Source organism: Bufo gargarizans, chromosome 5, assembly GCF_014858855.1.
Source record: "Bufo gargarizans isolate SCDJY-AF-19 chromosome 5, ASM1485885v1, whole genome shotgun sequence".
Classification (NCBI taxonomy): Eukaryota; Metazoa; Chordata; class Amphibia; order Anura; family Bufonidae; genus Bufo; species Bufo gargarizans.
The window spans coordinates 233,405,211-233,424,201 of NC_058084.1; the positions used below are offsets into that span (position 1 = coordinate 233,405,211).

Consider the following 18,991-nt stretch of genomic DNA (forward strand, 5'->3'; position numbering starts at 1 on the left):
TTGTCAACCAGGTCCCTGCACAAAGTCTTTGCCTTTTTACCACGACCAGGAATTCATTTTCGCCAGTAGCTTTATTGCATTGCATTCCCTCACTCATGGGAGGGCATAGACAGAATCTTGTATATTATGGCTTCATAGCTTCTTGCCGCACTAACCTCCGACTCCCTACAACCACGTTGAATCGGATTTTGGACAAGGTCCAGCATTTTCTCACGGTAGAAGATTCAGGTAGTAGGTCGGTCTTCACGTCTCAAGCGTAAAAACAATTATCAGGGGCGCACAGTAGAACAAAGCGCAGATAGCTGTTGTCTGGGTAACTATTCAAGGATTCTCTTCCTATCTACATGGTTCTTTTTGGCCCTCGTTCCTGCATAGTCTAGGCAGTTTTTGGTCCCACGATCTCCTGACGCTAGGGCATTGCCAGTACTCTCACTAGAACCAAACTTTACAAGTTTCAGTTGGTTTTTATGATCCATTTCACAACGTTTTCTCGGTCCTCCATTCCGCTTTGGTGCAGTATCCGCAATATTGAGCATCATGTCTCTGGCCTTGTCATCCACAAGATGGGTTGTAGGTTTCCTACTGGTCTTGCCTCACATACCCCAAATTTTCGCTCTAGATCCCAGATGCCTTGCAGTTGGCTTGGGGATTAGTTTGTACATGCCATTCAAATTCCTCTTCTACCCTACTTGGCTTTGTTTTTGCCCACTTATAGGCCTACCCACGATCATGGCTTAGGGCACACAACAAGCCATTTAGTCAGGTCAGCTAAGACACGCCTAGCTGGGTTAGGTTGTTCCCGTTGTTTTCTCCCTAGGGTTCTTCGTATACCTCTTGGCCGTAGCCATGACCACAAATAAATAATATATATATATATATATATATATATATATACATACATATACACACACACACTGCATATATTACACAGTTATAGATGCAATATGTAAAAATATATAGTATATACAATAGTGTACTGATATGTGAGGTACAAGGTATAATAGATGCAGTGTGCACAGGTATATAGTATATACAGCAGTGTACAATGTGAGGTACGAGGTATAATAGATGCAGTGTTTATAGATATATAGTATATACAGCAGTGTGCTGAAATGTGAGGTACGGGATATAATAGATGCAGTGTGTACATGTATATTGTATATACAGTGTACTGATATGTGAGGTACGAGGTATAATAGATGCAGTATGTTTAGATAAATTAGATAAATAGTATATACAGCAGTGTACTGATATGTGAGGTACGAGGTATAATAGATGCAGTGTGTACAGATATATAGTATATACAGCAGTGGGGGCCCAATTCAGATTATTGCTATGGGGCCCAGTGATTTCTATGTACACCCCTGCATCTGACACTGCACTTAGAATGGAGGTACATATGTGATGACAAATTGCCTTTAAAGTGTTTTGCTCATCAATCCAAGCCATATCTATATGCTTATGCTATATGGACATCACATGAAGGAGTACCCTGCCATGGTTGCTCTCTATAAGCAAAAAAATGCTAAGGCTTCTTTTACACTAGGGTGTTTTGCGTATCCGTCATGGATCTGCAAAAACGCTTCCGTTACAATAATAGTCACGTACAGATCCGGTTGTATTATGTCTTTTATAGCCATGACAGATCCATCCTGAACACCATTGAAAGTCAATTGGGGGATGGATACGTTTTCTATTGTTCCAGATTGTGTCATAGAAAACGGATCCGACCCCATTGACTTACATTGTGTGCCAGGACGGATCCGTTTGGCTACGCTTCATCAGGCGGACAGCAAAATGCTGCAGGCAGCGTTTTGGTGTCCGCCTCCAAAGCCAGAGTTCCGTGTGCATTCTGCATCACGGATGCGGACCTATTCACTTTAATGGGTCCGCAAATCCGGAATTGCGGAACGGCTGCACAGAACAGGACCCCTCGGAAGCACTACAGAGTGCTTCCATGGGGTTGCGTCCTGTACTTCCGTTCCGCAAAAAGATTAAACAGGTCCTATCTTTTTGCGGAACGGGCGGATCGCAGACCCATTAAAGTGAATGGGTCCGCGATCCAATGCGACTGACCCACGGCCGGCAATTGTGCATTGTGGCCCGCAGCACAGGCATGGGTCACACACGTTCGTGTGAACTCTGCCTAAGTTGGATAGCTCCTGCAGAGGCCGATTTGTCCATGTAACATTACAAGGTAAATTCATGGTAGCGCAAAATTTCCATAACAATATATTTTTCATTGGGCAGCTGTTTTTAGACAACTTATTGTCTTGATTAGGCAACCCCTTTAACTAGATCCACCATTACTGACTTTATTGCAAATTAATTCTATAAGTCCGTTTAACATGTGGTTTTACTGCTGCTGTACCATGTGACTATTTTCAACAAAAGAAACCACTACCACCACTTGTGCAGAAAACTGTGGGTGGTAATGCATTGATAAAAATGCATTCAGCTTTTAAAAACACACAAAAATACCACTACTCGCCAAACGTTAGGGATATTTGGCTTGTAGGTAAAATCTAAGTAGATCCATTATTACTGACTTTATTGTGAATTAATTCTATAAGTCTGTTTAACATTGTAAGACTTTTGGAAGTTTTCCTTTATTCAGTCAACAAATATGACGCTTGTAATTAAAGTGTTATTTTTACTAACAGACTTCATCCCTTGGCGTCTACAGGGCACAATCACTTCTGTAAAGGTCCATTGAAGGTACAAAAAAGGCCACCACTTTCAAGACAAAGTGAAGAAGTCTCTATCACTCAGGTTGCTTCATCTCTTGTAGATGTTCTTTGAATGGCCTACAAAATATTACAGAATATTACAGAAGGGTTATAAAATTCACATCAACTTTGTATTGCCTTTTAAAAATGTAATTAAGATATGGGAGGGTTTTTTAAAGGCTGTTCAGCTTTCTGCCATACAAAAATTTGGTCTGCTAGATTTCCTATCATTTATGCCAGAAACAGGCATAAATTACAGCTTAAAGGGGTTGTCTCACTTCAACAAGTGGCATTTATCATGTAGAGGAAGTAAATTCAAGTCACTTACTAATGTATTGTTATTATCCATATTGCTTCCTTTGCTTGCTGGATTTATTTTTCCCATTACATTATACACTACTTGTTTCCATGGTTATGAACGCCCAGCAATCCTTCAGTGGTGGCCATGCTTGCACGCTATAGGAAAAAGCATCTGCCTCTCTGGTGGCCGGGACCATACATAGGCTAGTGCTTTTTCCTACAGTGTGCAAGCACGACCACCACTGGTGGATTGCAGGATGGTCATAACCATGGAAACTAACAGTGTATAATGTAACGGAAAAATGAATCCAGCTACCAAAAGAAACAATATGTATAATAATAATAATAATAATAATAATTTAGTAAGTGCCTTGCATTAACTCTCTATACATAATAATAAATACTATTTGTTGAAGTGAGACAATCCCTTTAACCCTTTCAGAACTCAGTTTTCAACATTAATCTGATGTGTCACTTTATGTGGCAATAAATTTGGAATGCTTTTAATTATTCGGGTGATTCTGAGTGTGTTACTTATCACGGAAAATTGGGATGCTAAAACTAATACAATTTATTGATACTAGTTAAAAACAGGGGGAATATATAACATTATTCACTCATATAAAATCTAAAATACCCAATAATCGGGTTGGGTCTATTTCGCACGCCCAATTCCGATATTAAGGTGGATTACAAGACAAAATTGGGTGGATGGTGTCTGTAGGTAGTATGAGAGCACCTAGTGGTCAGTATTCTGCTCACTGGAATATGACCAGCTTACACAGACTGACCCCTTACAGGTGAAACTCAAAAAATTTGAATATTGTGCAAAGTTCATTTATTTCAGTAATGCAACTTAAAAGGTTAAACTAATATGAGAGAGACTCATTACATGCAAAGCGAGACATTTCAAGCCTTTATTTTTTATAATTTGGATGATTATGGCTTACAGCTTATGAAACCCCAAAGTCTCAATTTTGAGGTACCCTTTGCTCAGGGAGTATGGATTAATTAGCTCACTAGAGTGTGACAGTTTGAGCCTAGAATATTGAACCTTTTCACAAAACTCTAATTTGAAGCTGCATTAATACAATTCCTTTATATTTGCATTACTGAAATAAATGGACTTTTGCCCGATATTCTAATTTTTCAAGTTTCACCTGTATATATGATACCCACCGCATGGTTATTAATGACAACAACCAGCCAAAATGGGAAAACGTGAAAATGTGAAGCTCAGAGAGGAAAGAGATCGGTTCTTGGAATTCAGTAGAGTTTCTAATTTTTGTGTGCCAAAGAAGGGTACATTACGGGCTTTGTAAACCATTTTAACTCTTAAGACCTAATTTGAATAGAATCCCTCCCCCTAGGAAAAACTGGTTTTGAGACCTGAAAATGAATCTGAAGCTGTTTGGTCTGGGCAAATTAACATTTCAATGACTGGGTGGGTAGAAATTCTTCTGTACGGTTTCAGGGGAACCCTCCAAGACATTGATTTGTTAATTCAGTCCTATACAATTGTGTTCCTAAGGTTTTAGGTTTTGCATCTGAGTTTTGGGTTTTAAGTTAAAAATAACTTTTTACTGAATCTCAATGTATATAACAAGACTGTAACTGAAGTTTTCTATGTTGTTTTTTTTCTCTCCTGTTTACAGGTCTTCTACTAATCCATTTTTATTTTTAGGTTTTATTGTTGTAATCAAGTTTTTCCTTTTTCATATTTTGGCATCTTTTTCAGTTTTTATTTTGAGTTATTTTTGTCTATTTTTGTTTGGGTATTTCTTTGATTTTATATTTACATTTTTCTGCAGTTCTATATTCAATCTTAACATACTTTTTTCTTTCTATTACTCTTTTCCAAGTGATGGTTCTACACTCCAGGACTCTTTAACAACCAGAGGTTAACACAATATTTATTTTTACTTTATCAGCAGGAGATTGACTGGAGGAGCCACACTGAGCTGGAGAAAAGCGGGTCTCAATTATTGGCTAGTCATTGCTGGCCAAATACAGGCGTAGCTCAGCTGTGTGTATAGCCCCTTTAGGAGGCATACTGGGAATCCAGCAAAAGGAGCTTTGGCTTAAATGCCCTGTGGGAGTGGAAAGAGCATTGAGAGTAGCAATAGGCCACCCTCGGTGCAGGAGATTTCTAGCTGTCTGACATAGGCTGTGTAAAAGTCGGGGTTGGGCAGACGTACCATAAGAATGAGCCGGGCGGTACCCTCCATGTACGGTCAAAAGCGTGTCCCTGGACGCAGGCAACACTGGTAAGGCTTGGTTAACCAAGGATGGGTTGTGGCAGATCCATTTTTGGGGGGGAAAACATAGTTCCCCTCGTGGGGTCAGACGGCTGCTCAGTACATGAGATCTAGTTATGGGGTGAAGGCCACAAAGCCCATTAAAGAATGGAGTAGGTGGTCCAAGGGAACTAACTGGAGTATCCCTCTGGACGTTAGGTAGCGCAATTGTGGCTGCAAAAGTCAATCATGGTAATTAAGCAGGGCATACAGAACCCAGTTTTAATCCGGAAGAACCAAGTGATATACGGCCTGGCCTGAGGGGTAAAGTGAGTTTAGGGATCTGATGCAGGAAGCAGAGGAGGCTCTATCTGGGCTGACTTTGCTGAAACAGGCCGGATCCACTAAACCTGGGCCTACTGAAACAACCAGTACCCGAGGTAAGTGAGTCCCTAACTGTCACTTCCACTACTGAAACGGTTGCTTTTCTCTTTCTCTCTCATCCCTCTATCTAACCTTGAGACGATGCACCATGTTTAATCCAGCTTCTCTTCATCCTGGTTTTAAGGACGATGAGAAGGGGGAAAGTGGTGCAGAAAACAACGATCTTCAAACTTTTTACTAACCATTCCAACCTCTCAAATGTCAATCATTTTTCAAACCTAGTAGAGAATTACGTCGAGGACTATCACAACTGCCTTTTCTTTGACTGTACTTGGGTCAGATTTTTGCAAAGAAGGTAAAAATCACAGCCGATCCATGGCCTGAATGTTTAGCTGTAACCCTTTATTCCATCAGGTATGCCCACAGGCAGCCCCCCGGGTTATCACCCGATGTCCACCACAGGGTTCGGGACTCTCTCCCGGACCCAGACTCAATAACCAGCGTTCATTCTAGTCAACCAGGAGATCTGGTCGTGCTAAAGAAACATCCGAGGACGGGACTAGAGCTGAGATATCTTGGGCTATTCCAGGTGCTGCTGATGACGCCAACCTCTCTGAAGTTTGAGGGACGAGACAACTGGATCCACACGGGTCACTGCAAGAAGCTGCTCAACTACGTCAAAGAATGAAGCGTATCATTTTTGTTTATTTTAATGTTTGTTGATAGCACTGGTTTTACATTCCTATAGGGTAATATCCGCTATAGGTTTAATAGCTCTGGCTCTTGCTCCTCGCTTGTTAATCCTGTATGGGTGTCCAGGCAGCTAGGCGGCCCGTAGATGTGGTAAAGGGCATACGTTTGTGGGATCCTCCAGTTGTGAGGAAGGTATAACTGACAACCTTACTAATGAAACCCCTGATCTCTTTAATAACACCCATAGACCAGATTATATCTGCTGTATAGAAGGGTGTGATGTTGAGACTCGGGGAGCGATCCCTCAGTCTATTCAGTTATTACTGGAAGCCCGTGACCGTCAGAAGTTCTTGTGTGGAGTTGACGGGTCTGTACTATTTCGTATGCAGTTAAGCCGCTTATAAGGTAATTCCCCCTAATACCAGAGGTTCATGTGTCCTGGTGAAGCTTGTCCCTGTATCTTACATTGCAGCCGATTGGGAGAAACTAATGGTGTGGAAGGAGACAAGAAGGGCAGGGAGAGCTGGAAGGGATTTGTTTTCTGGCTGGATGGGATGGGGAGTTGGACTTATGAAGTGATTGAACAATTCCTCGTCCATAGTGGATGAGATGTTCAAAGAAACCGTTGAGGCAGTGAGAGAGATCACCGAGAAACATCAGTAGAGTGTCCAGAGGAGGGTTTCTGTGAATTAGATAATGGTTATACCTGGCCAGCAGACACCATTGACAAGGATCAGGCCCATACTGACAGGAGCAGGGCAGAGGCAGAGTGAGGGTTGGAATCCTTTTTAAAGCTTTGGGAGGTCTTGGGGCTCACTGCTTTTCCATTAGATCTGGGCGAAAGGAAATAGGACATGTAACATAGTACATAAGGCCGAAAAAAGACATTTGCCCATCCAGTTCGGCCTGTTATCCCGCAAGTTGATCCAGAGGAAGACCCCTCTCTAGTAGCTATAGCCTGTAATATTATTAAGCTCCAGAAATACGTCCAGGGCCCTCTTGAATTCCTTTATTGTACTCACCATCACCACCTCCTCAGGCAGAGAGTTCCATATTCTCACTGCTCGTACCGTAAAGAATCCTTTTCTATGTTTGTGTACAAACCTTCTTTCCTCCAGACGCAGAGGATGTCCCCTCGTCACAGTCACAGTCCTGGGGAAAAATAGCTGATGGGATACATCTCTGTACTGACCCCTGATATATTTATACATATTAATTAGATCTCCCCTCAGTCGTCTTTTTTCTAAAGTGAATAACCCTAATTTTGATAATCTTTCAGGGTACTGTAGTTGCCCCATTCCAGTTATTACTTTAGATGCCCTCCTCTGGACCTTCTCCAGCTCTGCTATGTCTGCCTTGTTTACAGGAGCCCAGAACTGTACACAGTACTCCATGTGTGGTCTGACTAGCGATTTGTAAAGTGGTAGGACTATGTTCTTATCACGGGAATCTATGCCCCTTCTGCTGCAACCCATTATCTTGTTGGCCTTGGCAGCAGCTGCCTGACACTGTTTTTTGCAGCTTAGTTTGCTGTTTATTAAAATTCCTAGATCCTTTTCCATGTCAGTGTTACCACTTTGTTTCCATTCCTTCTATACGCCGGAGTAAGATGTTCCTGATGTCTAATCGAACAGATAAGATGCCCTGAAGACCATGGACCAGATGCAGAGGATTACAAACCAGCCGGCGACCAGCTCGAAACACCACCTCCTGAGTCAGCTCCCGAAGAAAAGTATCTCAGAGTCAAGATTTTCTACGTGTCAAGATTAACTTTGTTTTCCATCATCTGTTTTTTTTTTTTTTTTTTTTTTATGGATTCAGGACTTTTCTTAGACAAGACCAGTTTTTTTTTTTTTCAAAGAAGAAGATCGAGATTCGTCAAGGGACTCTGGGGAGCATATGACAAAGAGGAGGGACTGTTGTGGAAATTTTATTAGGATGTGTATTTAATATATTGTTTTGTCATCATGTCTTTCAGTGTCAGGGTAAACCATTGGAGTGGATATCTTCCCGTGTATGTCCTGTCACAGCTGCTGGGCGCAGGAGTCTCCATCCGCGAATGGTCCATGTGCTAAGCACTGGGCTGTGGGCCGGGGGAAACTGATGTGTACAGCAGAGCAGGGTTTTGTTGGCTGATATATGGACGCCGGCTAGGGCCCCCGTGCAAGACGCAGATTTATTGGCTTGGCGTGGATGCATTTGTTAAGAGAACAATATAACGAAAGGAACGTGCGTTTGTTGTCTCTAGTGCGCCTGATCAGCCACTGGAGATAATGACGCTGTACTGTAAATAAACATGCATGTGGATCATATGAGCAAGGCATTGATATGGCATTGATCACTGAGCAAGGCTGGATAAAGTTCGCTCCAGTGGTAATGGTAGATTATTGTATACATGTGTTTGTTGGCTAGGGTATTCTAAATGATGGTGTTTTGTCTTCCTATGTCATCACTTCCTGTTCCCTTGTTTTGGGCCAGCCCCTTTTACACCTTTTGTTAGTAAATAAAAGAGAACAGACTGAGCAGGGCCGGGCAGATGCTCAGCAGAACTTAACATGAGAACACCTTTGGCTGACTGCGGTTGAGATTTTTAACTTTCCTTACACAAAGATATTGGAGAGCAGATTACAACTATTTATATTTCTATTTCACTACTAATGGCATGGCTGTGATTGGCCAGTGCATATGACCCAGCCTCTATATAAGCTGGAGTCACGTAGCACTGAGCGTCACTCTGCTCTGATTAGTGTAGGGATAGGATGCTGCTGCTGTGAGGGAGAGAATAGGAAAGAATCTTTAATCTGAAGTGCTTGTTAACTCGGCGATCTACCTAGATTTTGTTTTGTGGATGCAGTGCACAATCTTTTTACCCTGCCCTGAGCCCAGTGACATATAAAAATAACTTTTAACCGTCTGTTTGTTAGGTGGGCGGCGGTGGCCATTTTATGCAAGTTCAGTGCGCCAGCACAGCATATATGCATTTGTGATACAAGCTTGAAATACTGCAATTATATTATGGGTTTAAAAAAATCACCAATTTTTTTTAAAGACCCTACATCTGTGTCCTTTTGAGCATTTGTCAGTGTGAAATACAATCTTGAAATACTGCAATAATTTTCTGGGTTTAAAAAAAGCACCCATTTTGACAATAGCCTACATCTGGGGCCTATGCTGCATTTGTCAGTGTGAAATATAATCTTGAAATACTGCAATGATTTTCTAGGTTTTAAAAAACACCATTTTTGGGCAAATTACTAAATTTTCTGCCTTTGCGGCATCTATCAGTGTGAAATACACGCTTTAGATATTGCTGTTATATTCTGCTATAAAAAAACACAAATTTTTGTAAAAATACTAAATTAGCGGTGTTTGCTGCATCTGTCATTGTTAAATACAAGCTTGAAATACTGCAATTATTTTATGGATTTAAAAAAGCACCCATTTTTAGCAATACCCTACATCTGGGGCCTATGCTGCATTTGTCAGTGTGAGAAATAATCTTGAAATACTGCAATAATTTTCTGGATTTTAAAAAACTCCCTTTTTGGGCAAAATACAAAATTTGCAGCCTTTGCTGGATCTGTCAGTGTGAAATACAAGCGTTAGATACTGCTGTTATATTCTGTTATTAAAAAAAAACACCCATTTTGGGCAAGATCCTAATTTTGCAGAGATAGAGGAGAATGTCGAATAAGGGACGTGGCCCTGTTCGTGGTGCTGGATATGGTCTATCTGTGCCAGCTACATGCACAAGTAAAACACTTTCCTCAGGTGCGAGTAAGTGACAGAACCTTCAGCGTTATTTGGTCGGGCCTAATGCGGCTCTACGAATGGTGAGGCCAGAACAAGTACAGGCGATAGTAGATTGGGTTGCTGACAGTGCCTCCAGTTCCTTCACATTGTCTCCTGCTGAAAGATCAGTGTTAGCACCTACAGCTGATGTCCATCCGTCTTTCACCTCACCCCCTTGCAAATCAGCCAAGCAGTCTGAGTTCCAAGTCATGCAGCAGTCTCTTCTGCTTTTTGATGACTCTGCTAGCAGGGTTTCTCGATGCCCAACCACTTATGTTTCAAGATGAGTAAATGGAAGGACCACTGCAGGACGTCTCGGATGATGTGGCTTTCTGCAGTGTGCAGACCGACAAGGAGGGCAGGGGTGAAGACTGGGTGGAAAATGATGTGGAGTTCAATGAGGTCCTCGACGCCACATGGAATCAAGGTCATGTGAGTGACCTGTGTAGTTCGGAGGAAGAGAAGGTGGTCACACAGAGCCACCAACACAGCAGAAGAGGGAGCAGGGTGCAAAAGCGGAGCGGCTGTTCCCTAGACAGTACGCCTGCTACTGCCCAACGCAGCGAGGGACTGAGCACACCAAAGCCAGCTCCAAGGAGTTCCCTGGCGTGACAGTTCTTCAGACAATGTGATGACGACAAGACACGAGTGGTTTGCACGCTGTGCAATCAGAGCCTGAGGCGAGGCATATACATTCTCAACCTGAGCACAACCTGCATGACAAGGCATCTAAGTGTAAAGCATGAGTTGCAGTGGGGTAGACACCTCAAAAACAAAGGAAGCTCTCTGGCTTCTCCTGCTTCCTCTTCTGCTGCAGTTTTGGCCTCTTCATCCACCTATGGAGTGACAGTGGCACCTGCCACCCCGCAAACAGAGGATCTGCCAGCAACACCACCACATGGGTCACCAAGCATCTGAACAATGTCCCACGGAAGCGTTCAGCTCTCCATCTCCCAAACACTGGAGCGGAAGAGGAAGAACCCCCCTACCCACCCGCAATCCCTGGCCCTGAATGCCAGCATTTCAAAGTTACTGGCCTTTGAAATGCTGTCATTCCGTCTGGTGGAGACGAAGAGTTTTAAAAGTCCCACAGTACGTCGTGCCCAGCCTCCACTACTTTTCCAGGCGAGCCATCTATTCCCTGCAAAACCAAGTGGGGGACAAAATCAGGTGTGCACTGCTCAACGCCATCTGTGGCAAGGTCCACTTACGGATACGTGGACCAGTAAGCACGGTCAGGGACGTTATATCTCCCTAACAGCACACTGGGTAAATGCAGTGGCGGCTGGGCCTGAGGCGAATAGCGTGCCGTCTGTGTGCACTTTTGGCATTCTCATCCTGCTGCTGCTCGCCTGTCAGCACTGCAGTGTAACTTCGGCCTTCCCTCTCACCGCCTTATATGCGACGTGCCCACAAGGTGGAACTGCACTTTTTGCACATGCTGGCCAGACTATGCTAGGAGCAGCAGGCGATAGTGGAGTTTCAGCTGCAGCTCTGCGGAACAGCACCACTTAACCACCAATGAATGGGCCTCCATGCAAGACCTGTGTTCCTTGTTGCGTTGTTTTGAGTACTCCACCAACATGGCCGGTGCCAATAATGCTGATTTCAGTGTTACTATCCCACTTCTATGCCTTCTTGAAAAAACGCTTCTGGCGATGATGGAAGAAGATGTGGCACAGGAGGAGGAGGAAAAGGGATCATTTCATAGGGTTTCCGGCCAGTCATTCACAAGCGGCTCCGAGGGTGGGTTCCTGCACCCACAAATGCCAGGTACACAATTGTCCAGACAGGACACAGTTCTGGAGGATGATGAGGTGGAGGATGAGGAGGAACAGTGTTCACAACAGAGTGGCACCCAAACCAGCTCATGGCCATCACTGGTGCGTGGCTGGGGGGATACGGAGGACACAGACTATACACCTTCCACAGAGGACAGCTTTTAGTTGCCTCTGGGCAGCCTGGCACACATGAGCGATTAAATGCTGCAGTGTCTCTGCGATGACCGCCGAGTTGCCCAAATTCTTACTTGTGCTGATTACCGAGTGGCCACACTGCTGGATCCCCGTTACAAGGACAACGTACCGCCCTTAATTCCATCACTGGAGCGTGATCGTAAGATGCGCGAGAACATGCGCACGCTGGTAGATGCACTGCTAGTGGCATTCCCACCTGACAGCGGGGCACAGTGGAAGCACAAGGCAAAGGCAGAGGAGGAGGAAGAGGTCACCAACACAGAAGAACTCACTCAGAAGGCAGGGTAAGCATGGCCGAAATATGGAAAAGCTTTCTCAGCACGCCACAACAACCAGCACCACCAGCTGATATAGAACGTCTTAGCAGGAGGCAGCATTTCACCAACATGGTGGAGCAGTATGTGTGCACACGCCTACACGTACTGAATGACGGGTTTGCCCCTTCAACTTCTGGGTCTCCAAATTGGGCACATGGTCTGAGCTTGCCCTTTATGCCTTGGAGGTGCTGGCCTGCCCTGTAGCTAGTGTATTATCTGAACGTATGTTTAGCACGGCAGGGGGCATTATCACAGACAAGTGCAGCCGCCTCTCCACAGCCAATGTGGACAAGCTCACGTTTATTAAAATGAACCAGGCATGAATCCCTCAGGACTTGTCCATACCTTGTGCAGAATAGACATGTATACCGGCCTTACCCAGCCATTGTTATAATACATCGCAATTGCTCATTGTTGTATTTTTTTTTTATATTTCCCACTCTTTTAGGGTGTATTCTAATTTAAAATAAAAAATTAAAACCAGTGTTGGCTACCTTATTCTCCTCCACTGCAGCTTCCACCTACACCGTTACGGCCACCGCCTCCTCAACCCCCTACTCCATATGGACCTCATTTCACTAATTTGCCTGTTACATTTTCGGGTGACATTCAATGATTTTTGGCTGTGATATACCCCTGCTCTACCTAGTGGACAGGTTAATAAATTTCACTAATTTTTCTGTTACATAGTTGGGTGACATTCACCAATTTTTGGCTGTGATATACCCCTGCTCTACCTAGTAGACAGGTTAATACATTTCACAAATTTTTCTGTTCCATTGGGGGGTGACATTAACCGATTTCTGGCATTGAAAACCCCCTGCTCTGCATAGGTGACGGGGACCGAAATTGTAAAATTCATCTTTAATTGGCCCTTTCATTTGATCCTTCCGCTTTAAAAACTTATCCCACATTTCAGCTCGATCACATTGCAGCCATTGACCTCCCTTGGATGTGGTATCCCTTTCTCATGCTCCCTCTTCGGCGTGGAATGCTGATTCGCTGCTAACCGTGATCAACATGGTAGTGTCACGGAAGGTGTACAGGAAACAAGACAATGCAAAATGAATATGACTCACTGGATCCAAAACTAAGGAACAAAAAGGGAGACCCCTGCATAAGACCTGACACTCAACCTGACTGCTCAGCCTATGCGAACATCCCAATGGTAGATGATCACATATCCTCGTACCTCGACTGTATAACACCTGAATACCCTATAATAGTGAGGGGACACGACCACCGGCTCCCTACACTAGACGCGGAGGGAGTTGGGGTCACCTGGGATCCAGCAAACAGAAAATCACAAATGAATGTACAACACTTATCTTGTAGAAGACTGGTAAATAGGATCAGCATGCACACACACTCCAGGAAGTTGTATAAACCACACTCTAATGCATTATGGGGAGGAATTTAAAGGGATACAATCAGTTGAACTACAAGACAGCTGAGAGAGGCTAACGAGATGAGGAACTGAAAACCAAAACAAAGGAAGCTCAAGGAGGAGGTTCTGAAAGGCATCTGTCAGAGCTTCTCAGATGTCTGGTGGTGACAGGTAGGCGCAGAAAAGAAAAACGAAAGTTGATAGAGCAGATATCCAATTGGATTGTGGACATCACGGGGACGTGCAACATGGTGGAGCAGTATGTGTGAATATGCCTACACGTACTGACTGATGGGTCTGCCCCCTTCAACTTCTGGGTCTCCAAATTGGGCATATGGCCTGAGCTTGCCCTTTATGCCTTGGAGGTGCTGTCCTGCCCTGCATCCAGTGTATTGTCTAAACATTTGTTTAGCATGGCTGGAGGGGGTTATAACAGGTAATATTTCCCAATGTTTTGGGGTGTCCCCTAATTTAAATAAAAAATAAAACCAGTGTAAGCTACCTCCTCATCTTCTACCACCACTTCAACCTACACCGCCACATCTACTGCCCCCTCAACCTCCTACTCCATTTGGACCTCGTCCTCTTAGATCAAGATTATTATCTTTTATTTTTACGTATATTATGTTATTTTAAGTCATTTCCCTATCCACATTTGTTTGCAGAGCATTTGCCATGCTCTTAACCACATTTTGCTGCCATTTGCAGCCCTCTAGCCCTTTCCATGACTTTTTTTTACAGCCATTCAGGGCCAGATGGCATGCACCCCTGTATCCGAAGAGAATTAGTAATGTTATAGCCAGACCCTTATTTCTGATATTTACAGACTCTATACTGACAGGGAGTGTTCCACAGGATTGGCACATAGCAAATGTGGTGCCAATATTCAAAAAGGGTGCAAAAACAGACCCTGGAAACTATAGGCCGGTAAGTTTAACATCTGTTGTGGGTAAACTGATTGAAGGTTTTCTAAGAGATGCTATCTTGGAGGATCTCAATGAAAACAAGCAAATAACATGATATCAGGATGGCTTTACGAGAGATCGGTCATGTAAAACTAATTTAATCAGTTTCTATGAGAAGGTAAGTTCTAGACTTAACAGCAGCGAATCAATGGATGTCGTATATATGGACTTCTCCAAAGCATTTTGACACTGTACCGCATAAAAGGTTAGTATATAAAATGAGAATGCTTGGGAGAAAACGTCTGTATGTGGGTAAGTAACTAGCTCAATGATACAAAACAGAGGGTAGTTATTAATGGTACACACTCAGATTGGGTCACTGTCACTAGCAGAGTACCTCAGGGGACAGTATTGGGCCCTATTCTCTTCAATATATTTATTAATGATCTTGTAGAAGGCTTGCACAGTAAAATATCAATTTTTGCAGATGACAATAAACTGTGTAAAGTAATTAACACTGAAGAGGACACTATACAGCTACAGATGGATCTGGATAGATAAGAGGCTTGGGCAGAGAAGTGGCAGATGAGGTTTAAGACTGACAAATGTAAGGTTATTCACATGGGAAGGAATAATGCAAATCACCCGTACATACTAAATGGGTAACACTGACATGGAAAAGGACCTAGGAATTTTAATAAACAGCAAACTAAGCAGTAAAAACCAGTGTCATGCAGCTGCTGCTGCCAAGGCCAATAAGATAATGGGTTGCATCAAAAGGGGCATGCCCATGATGAGAACATAGTCCTACCACTTTACAAATCACTAGTCAGACCACACATGGAGCACTGTGTACAGTTCTGGGCTCCTGTGAATGAGGCAGACATAACAGAGCTGCAGAGGGTTCAGAGGAGGGCAACGGCTGAATCTTGACCAGAGGTTTTGGCTCTGGTTTTGGAGAAGAAAGACCACCAAGACTACCAGTAAGGGCGAGAAGCATGACAGACGCAAGAATATGGTTATCCCATATATAGCTGGGGTGTCTGAGAAACTCAAAAGGATTTTTAATAAACATCACATTCCTGTTTGCTTTAAACCCAGCAACACACTGAGGCAACAACTGGTTCACCCCAAAGACCCAACGCCTAAACACAAGATGGACAACATTGTGTATGCAGTCCAGTGCAATGAGGAATGCTCAGAACTGTATATCGGCGAAACAAAACAACAACTACATCAGCGTATGGCCCAGCATAGAAGAGCCAAAACCTCTGGTCAAGATTCAGCCGTGTACTTACATCTAAAAGGAACAGGTCACACCTTTGAAGACAGTCAAGTATGTGTTTTGGATAAGGAGGCCAATTGGTACAAACGAGGCGTGAAGGAGGCCATCTACGTAAAAATGGAGAAGCCAAGCTTGAATAGAGGTGGGGGGGGTTAGACATCTATTGTCTGCCACGTATAATGCTGTCTTGACACCTTTTTCTGGGAAGTCTTTATCACCTACTGACTCCAATTAGGATAATGGAATCAATACCTTTGACTCAATGCTGGGTCTAATTACCAGATGTGGATTCAGTTACATATTTATTCCCAGAATTTTTTGTACAATCACTCAGAATTGAGAAAGCTCGTTGGAAGAACGAGTGAAACGTTTTCAAGAAATCTACAGTACGTCCAGTTGCCTTGATTTATTCTTTACAGATATATACCATGACCTGGATAAATGAGAACCTTCACAGACAACCTTAGGGTTATTCACTTTAGAAAAACGACGACTGAGGGGAGATATAATTACTATGTATAAATATATCAGGGGGCAGTACAGAGATCTCTCCCATCATCTATTTATCCCCAGGACTGTGACTGTAACAAGGGGACACCCTCTGCGTCTGGAGGAAAGAAGGTTTGTACACAAACATAGAAGAGAATTCTTTATGGTAAGAGCAGTGAGACTATGGAACTCTCTGCCTGAGGAGGTGGTGATGGTGAGTACAATAAAATAATTCAATAGGAGCTTGGATGATTTTCTGGAGTGTAATAATATTACAGGCTATAGCTACTAGAGAGGTGTTGTTGATCCAGGGAGTTATTCCCCTTAAGTGGGGAAAATTGGCTTGTACCTTACAGGGGTTTTCCGCCTTTCTCTGGATCAACTTGCAGGATAACAGGCCGAACTGGATAGACAGATGTCTTTTTTCGGCCTCATATACTATGTTACTATTTTAGTGCTCAAAAGTTCGGGTTCCCATTGACTTCAATGGGGTTCAGGTTCGGGGTCAAGTTCGGGTCCCGAACTCAAACCTTTTTGTGAAGTTCGGCTGAACCCGTCGAACACGAACATCCAGGTGTCCGCTCAACTCTAGTTGTCATTAATAACTATCCGGTGGGTACCATATATAAGGGGTCAGTCTGTAGGAGCTGGTCATACTCCAATGAGAAAAATACTGATCACTAGGCGCTCTCATACTACCTACAGACACCATCCACCCAATTTTGACTTGTAATCCACCTTAATATTGGAATTGGGCATGGAAAATAGACCCAACCCGATTATTAGGTATTTTTCATAGAAGATTTCATATGAGTAAATAATGTTATATATTCCCCCTGTTTTTAACTAGTATTAATAAATTATATTGGTTTTAGTGTCCCAATTTTCCATGATATGTAATTCTTACTGAGACGTACTCCCAAATAATTATTGATTCTGAGTGGGTTTCTTCGTGACATGCCGTACTTAATGTTAGAGGTAAATTTCCATCAATATGTTTTATCTTTATTAGTAGTATAGGGAGACCATTCTCATCAAACTTAAAGTGACAGGTGGCCACGCCCCTTTTCCAGCTGTCCTGACAAGCCCTAAAAATAGCTTGATTTTCTGCGACCTTCACAGACAATTATTTAACTATCAAAAATATAAAATATACAGATATAAATATATGAAAATTATAAATCTATTTAACAAAATAAAATATTAATCAAATTTTTTTTTATATAATATCGTAGCGTGATTTTATCAAAATATTTTATCGATGCATCTAACGCAGATACGTAGCAGTTATATTGTCCTATTTCATAGCCGCATCTATAACAGAAATTCAATATCTGTCTACCTATCTATCAAAAATATAAAATATACAGATATAAATATATAGATTTATAGTTTTTATATATTAATATACAAAATATAAATCTATATTTTATATAATATTGTAGCGTGATTTAATCAAAATATTTTGATTGCCGCATCTAACGCAGATAAGTAGCAGTTATAAATAATTGACAATAGCTAATTACGGCACACAATTTCCCAGGCTGCGACTCTGTCTTCCCATTTTGTCCTATTTCATAGCCGCATCTATCGCAGAAATTCAACATATCTATATGAACAGCTGTTCACAGACATGTTATAGCTATCTGTCTAGCCATCTTTCTATCTACCTATCTTTCTATCTATTTATCTTTCTATCTATTATCTAGCTATCAATTATATATCTATTCTATCAATTATCTATCTTTCTACCTAGCAATCATCTATCTCTCTATCAATTATCTAGCTATTCTAGCAATTATCTATCTTTCTATCAATTATCTTTCCATCTAGCAATTATCTATGTTTCTATCTATCTTTCTATCTATTATATATCTTTGTATCTATCTATCTATCATCTATCTTTCAATCATTCTATCTATCTATTATCCATCTATATATCTGTCTTTCTATCTATCAATCCTTCTATCTATCTATATTTCTAATATCTATCTTTCTATCTATTTATCTTTCTACAGTCTATCTTTCCTAGCCTATGAACAGAGGTTCACAGACATGTAATATATAACTATCTATCTGTTATCTATCTATCTATCTATCTATCTATCTATCTATCTATCTATCCATCTATGAAGTAAAAAAATAGATGAGCAGCACACAATTCCAGTAGGTACAATTCCTTGGGACAGACCACGGACTTCATCCTGATTAGATATATGTAGAAAAAGAATCCAAGGCAGCACACAAATATCCGTAAAAAGCAGAAGGGTATTTTATTCACCCATGTGTGAACAGCAACGTTTCAGCTCTCTTTATGGAGCCTTTGTCAAGCCATAGTGCTTAGTGCAAAATCAGGTGCTTATAAAGCGTACAAAATGACTATGTGATTACATAATTACATTCCAATTAGTACAAAAACCATAAAAATAGTTACTCAATTCTACAAAATCATAATATACAGAATGTAGTCAAACACTACAGTTTATCAAAATAAGTG

The 18,991-nt window shown here is 42.1% G+C and overlaps 1 protein-coding gene across 2 annotated transcripts in view; it reads right to left on the bottom strand.

Annotated features, from left to right (window-relative positions):
* Nucleotides 1–2,590: 2,590 nt before the first annotated feature.
* Nucleotides 2,591–18,991, bottom strand: part of TMEM245 (transmembrane protein 245) — a 719,080-nt gene continuing 702,679 nt past the window's right edge. For both annotated transcript variants that reach the window (XM_044293864.1, XM_044293863.1), the window contains exon 17: nucleotides 2,591–2,807. In XM_044293864.1, the coding sequence (XP_044149799.1) occupies nucleotides 2,765–2,807 (43 nt within the window). In that variant the 3' untranslated portion in view covers nucleotides 2,591–2,764. The remainder of the gene's footprint in view (nucleotides 2,808–18,991) is intronic.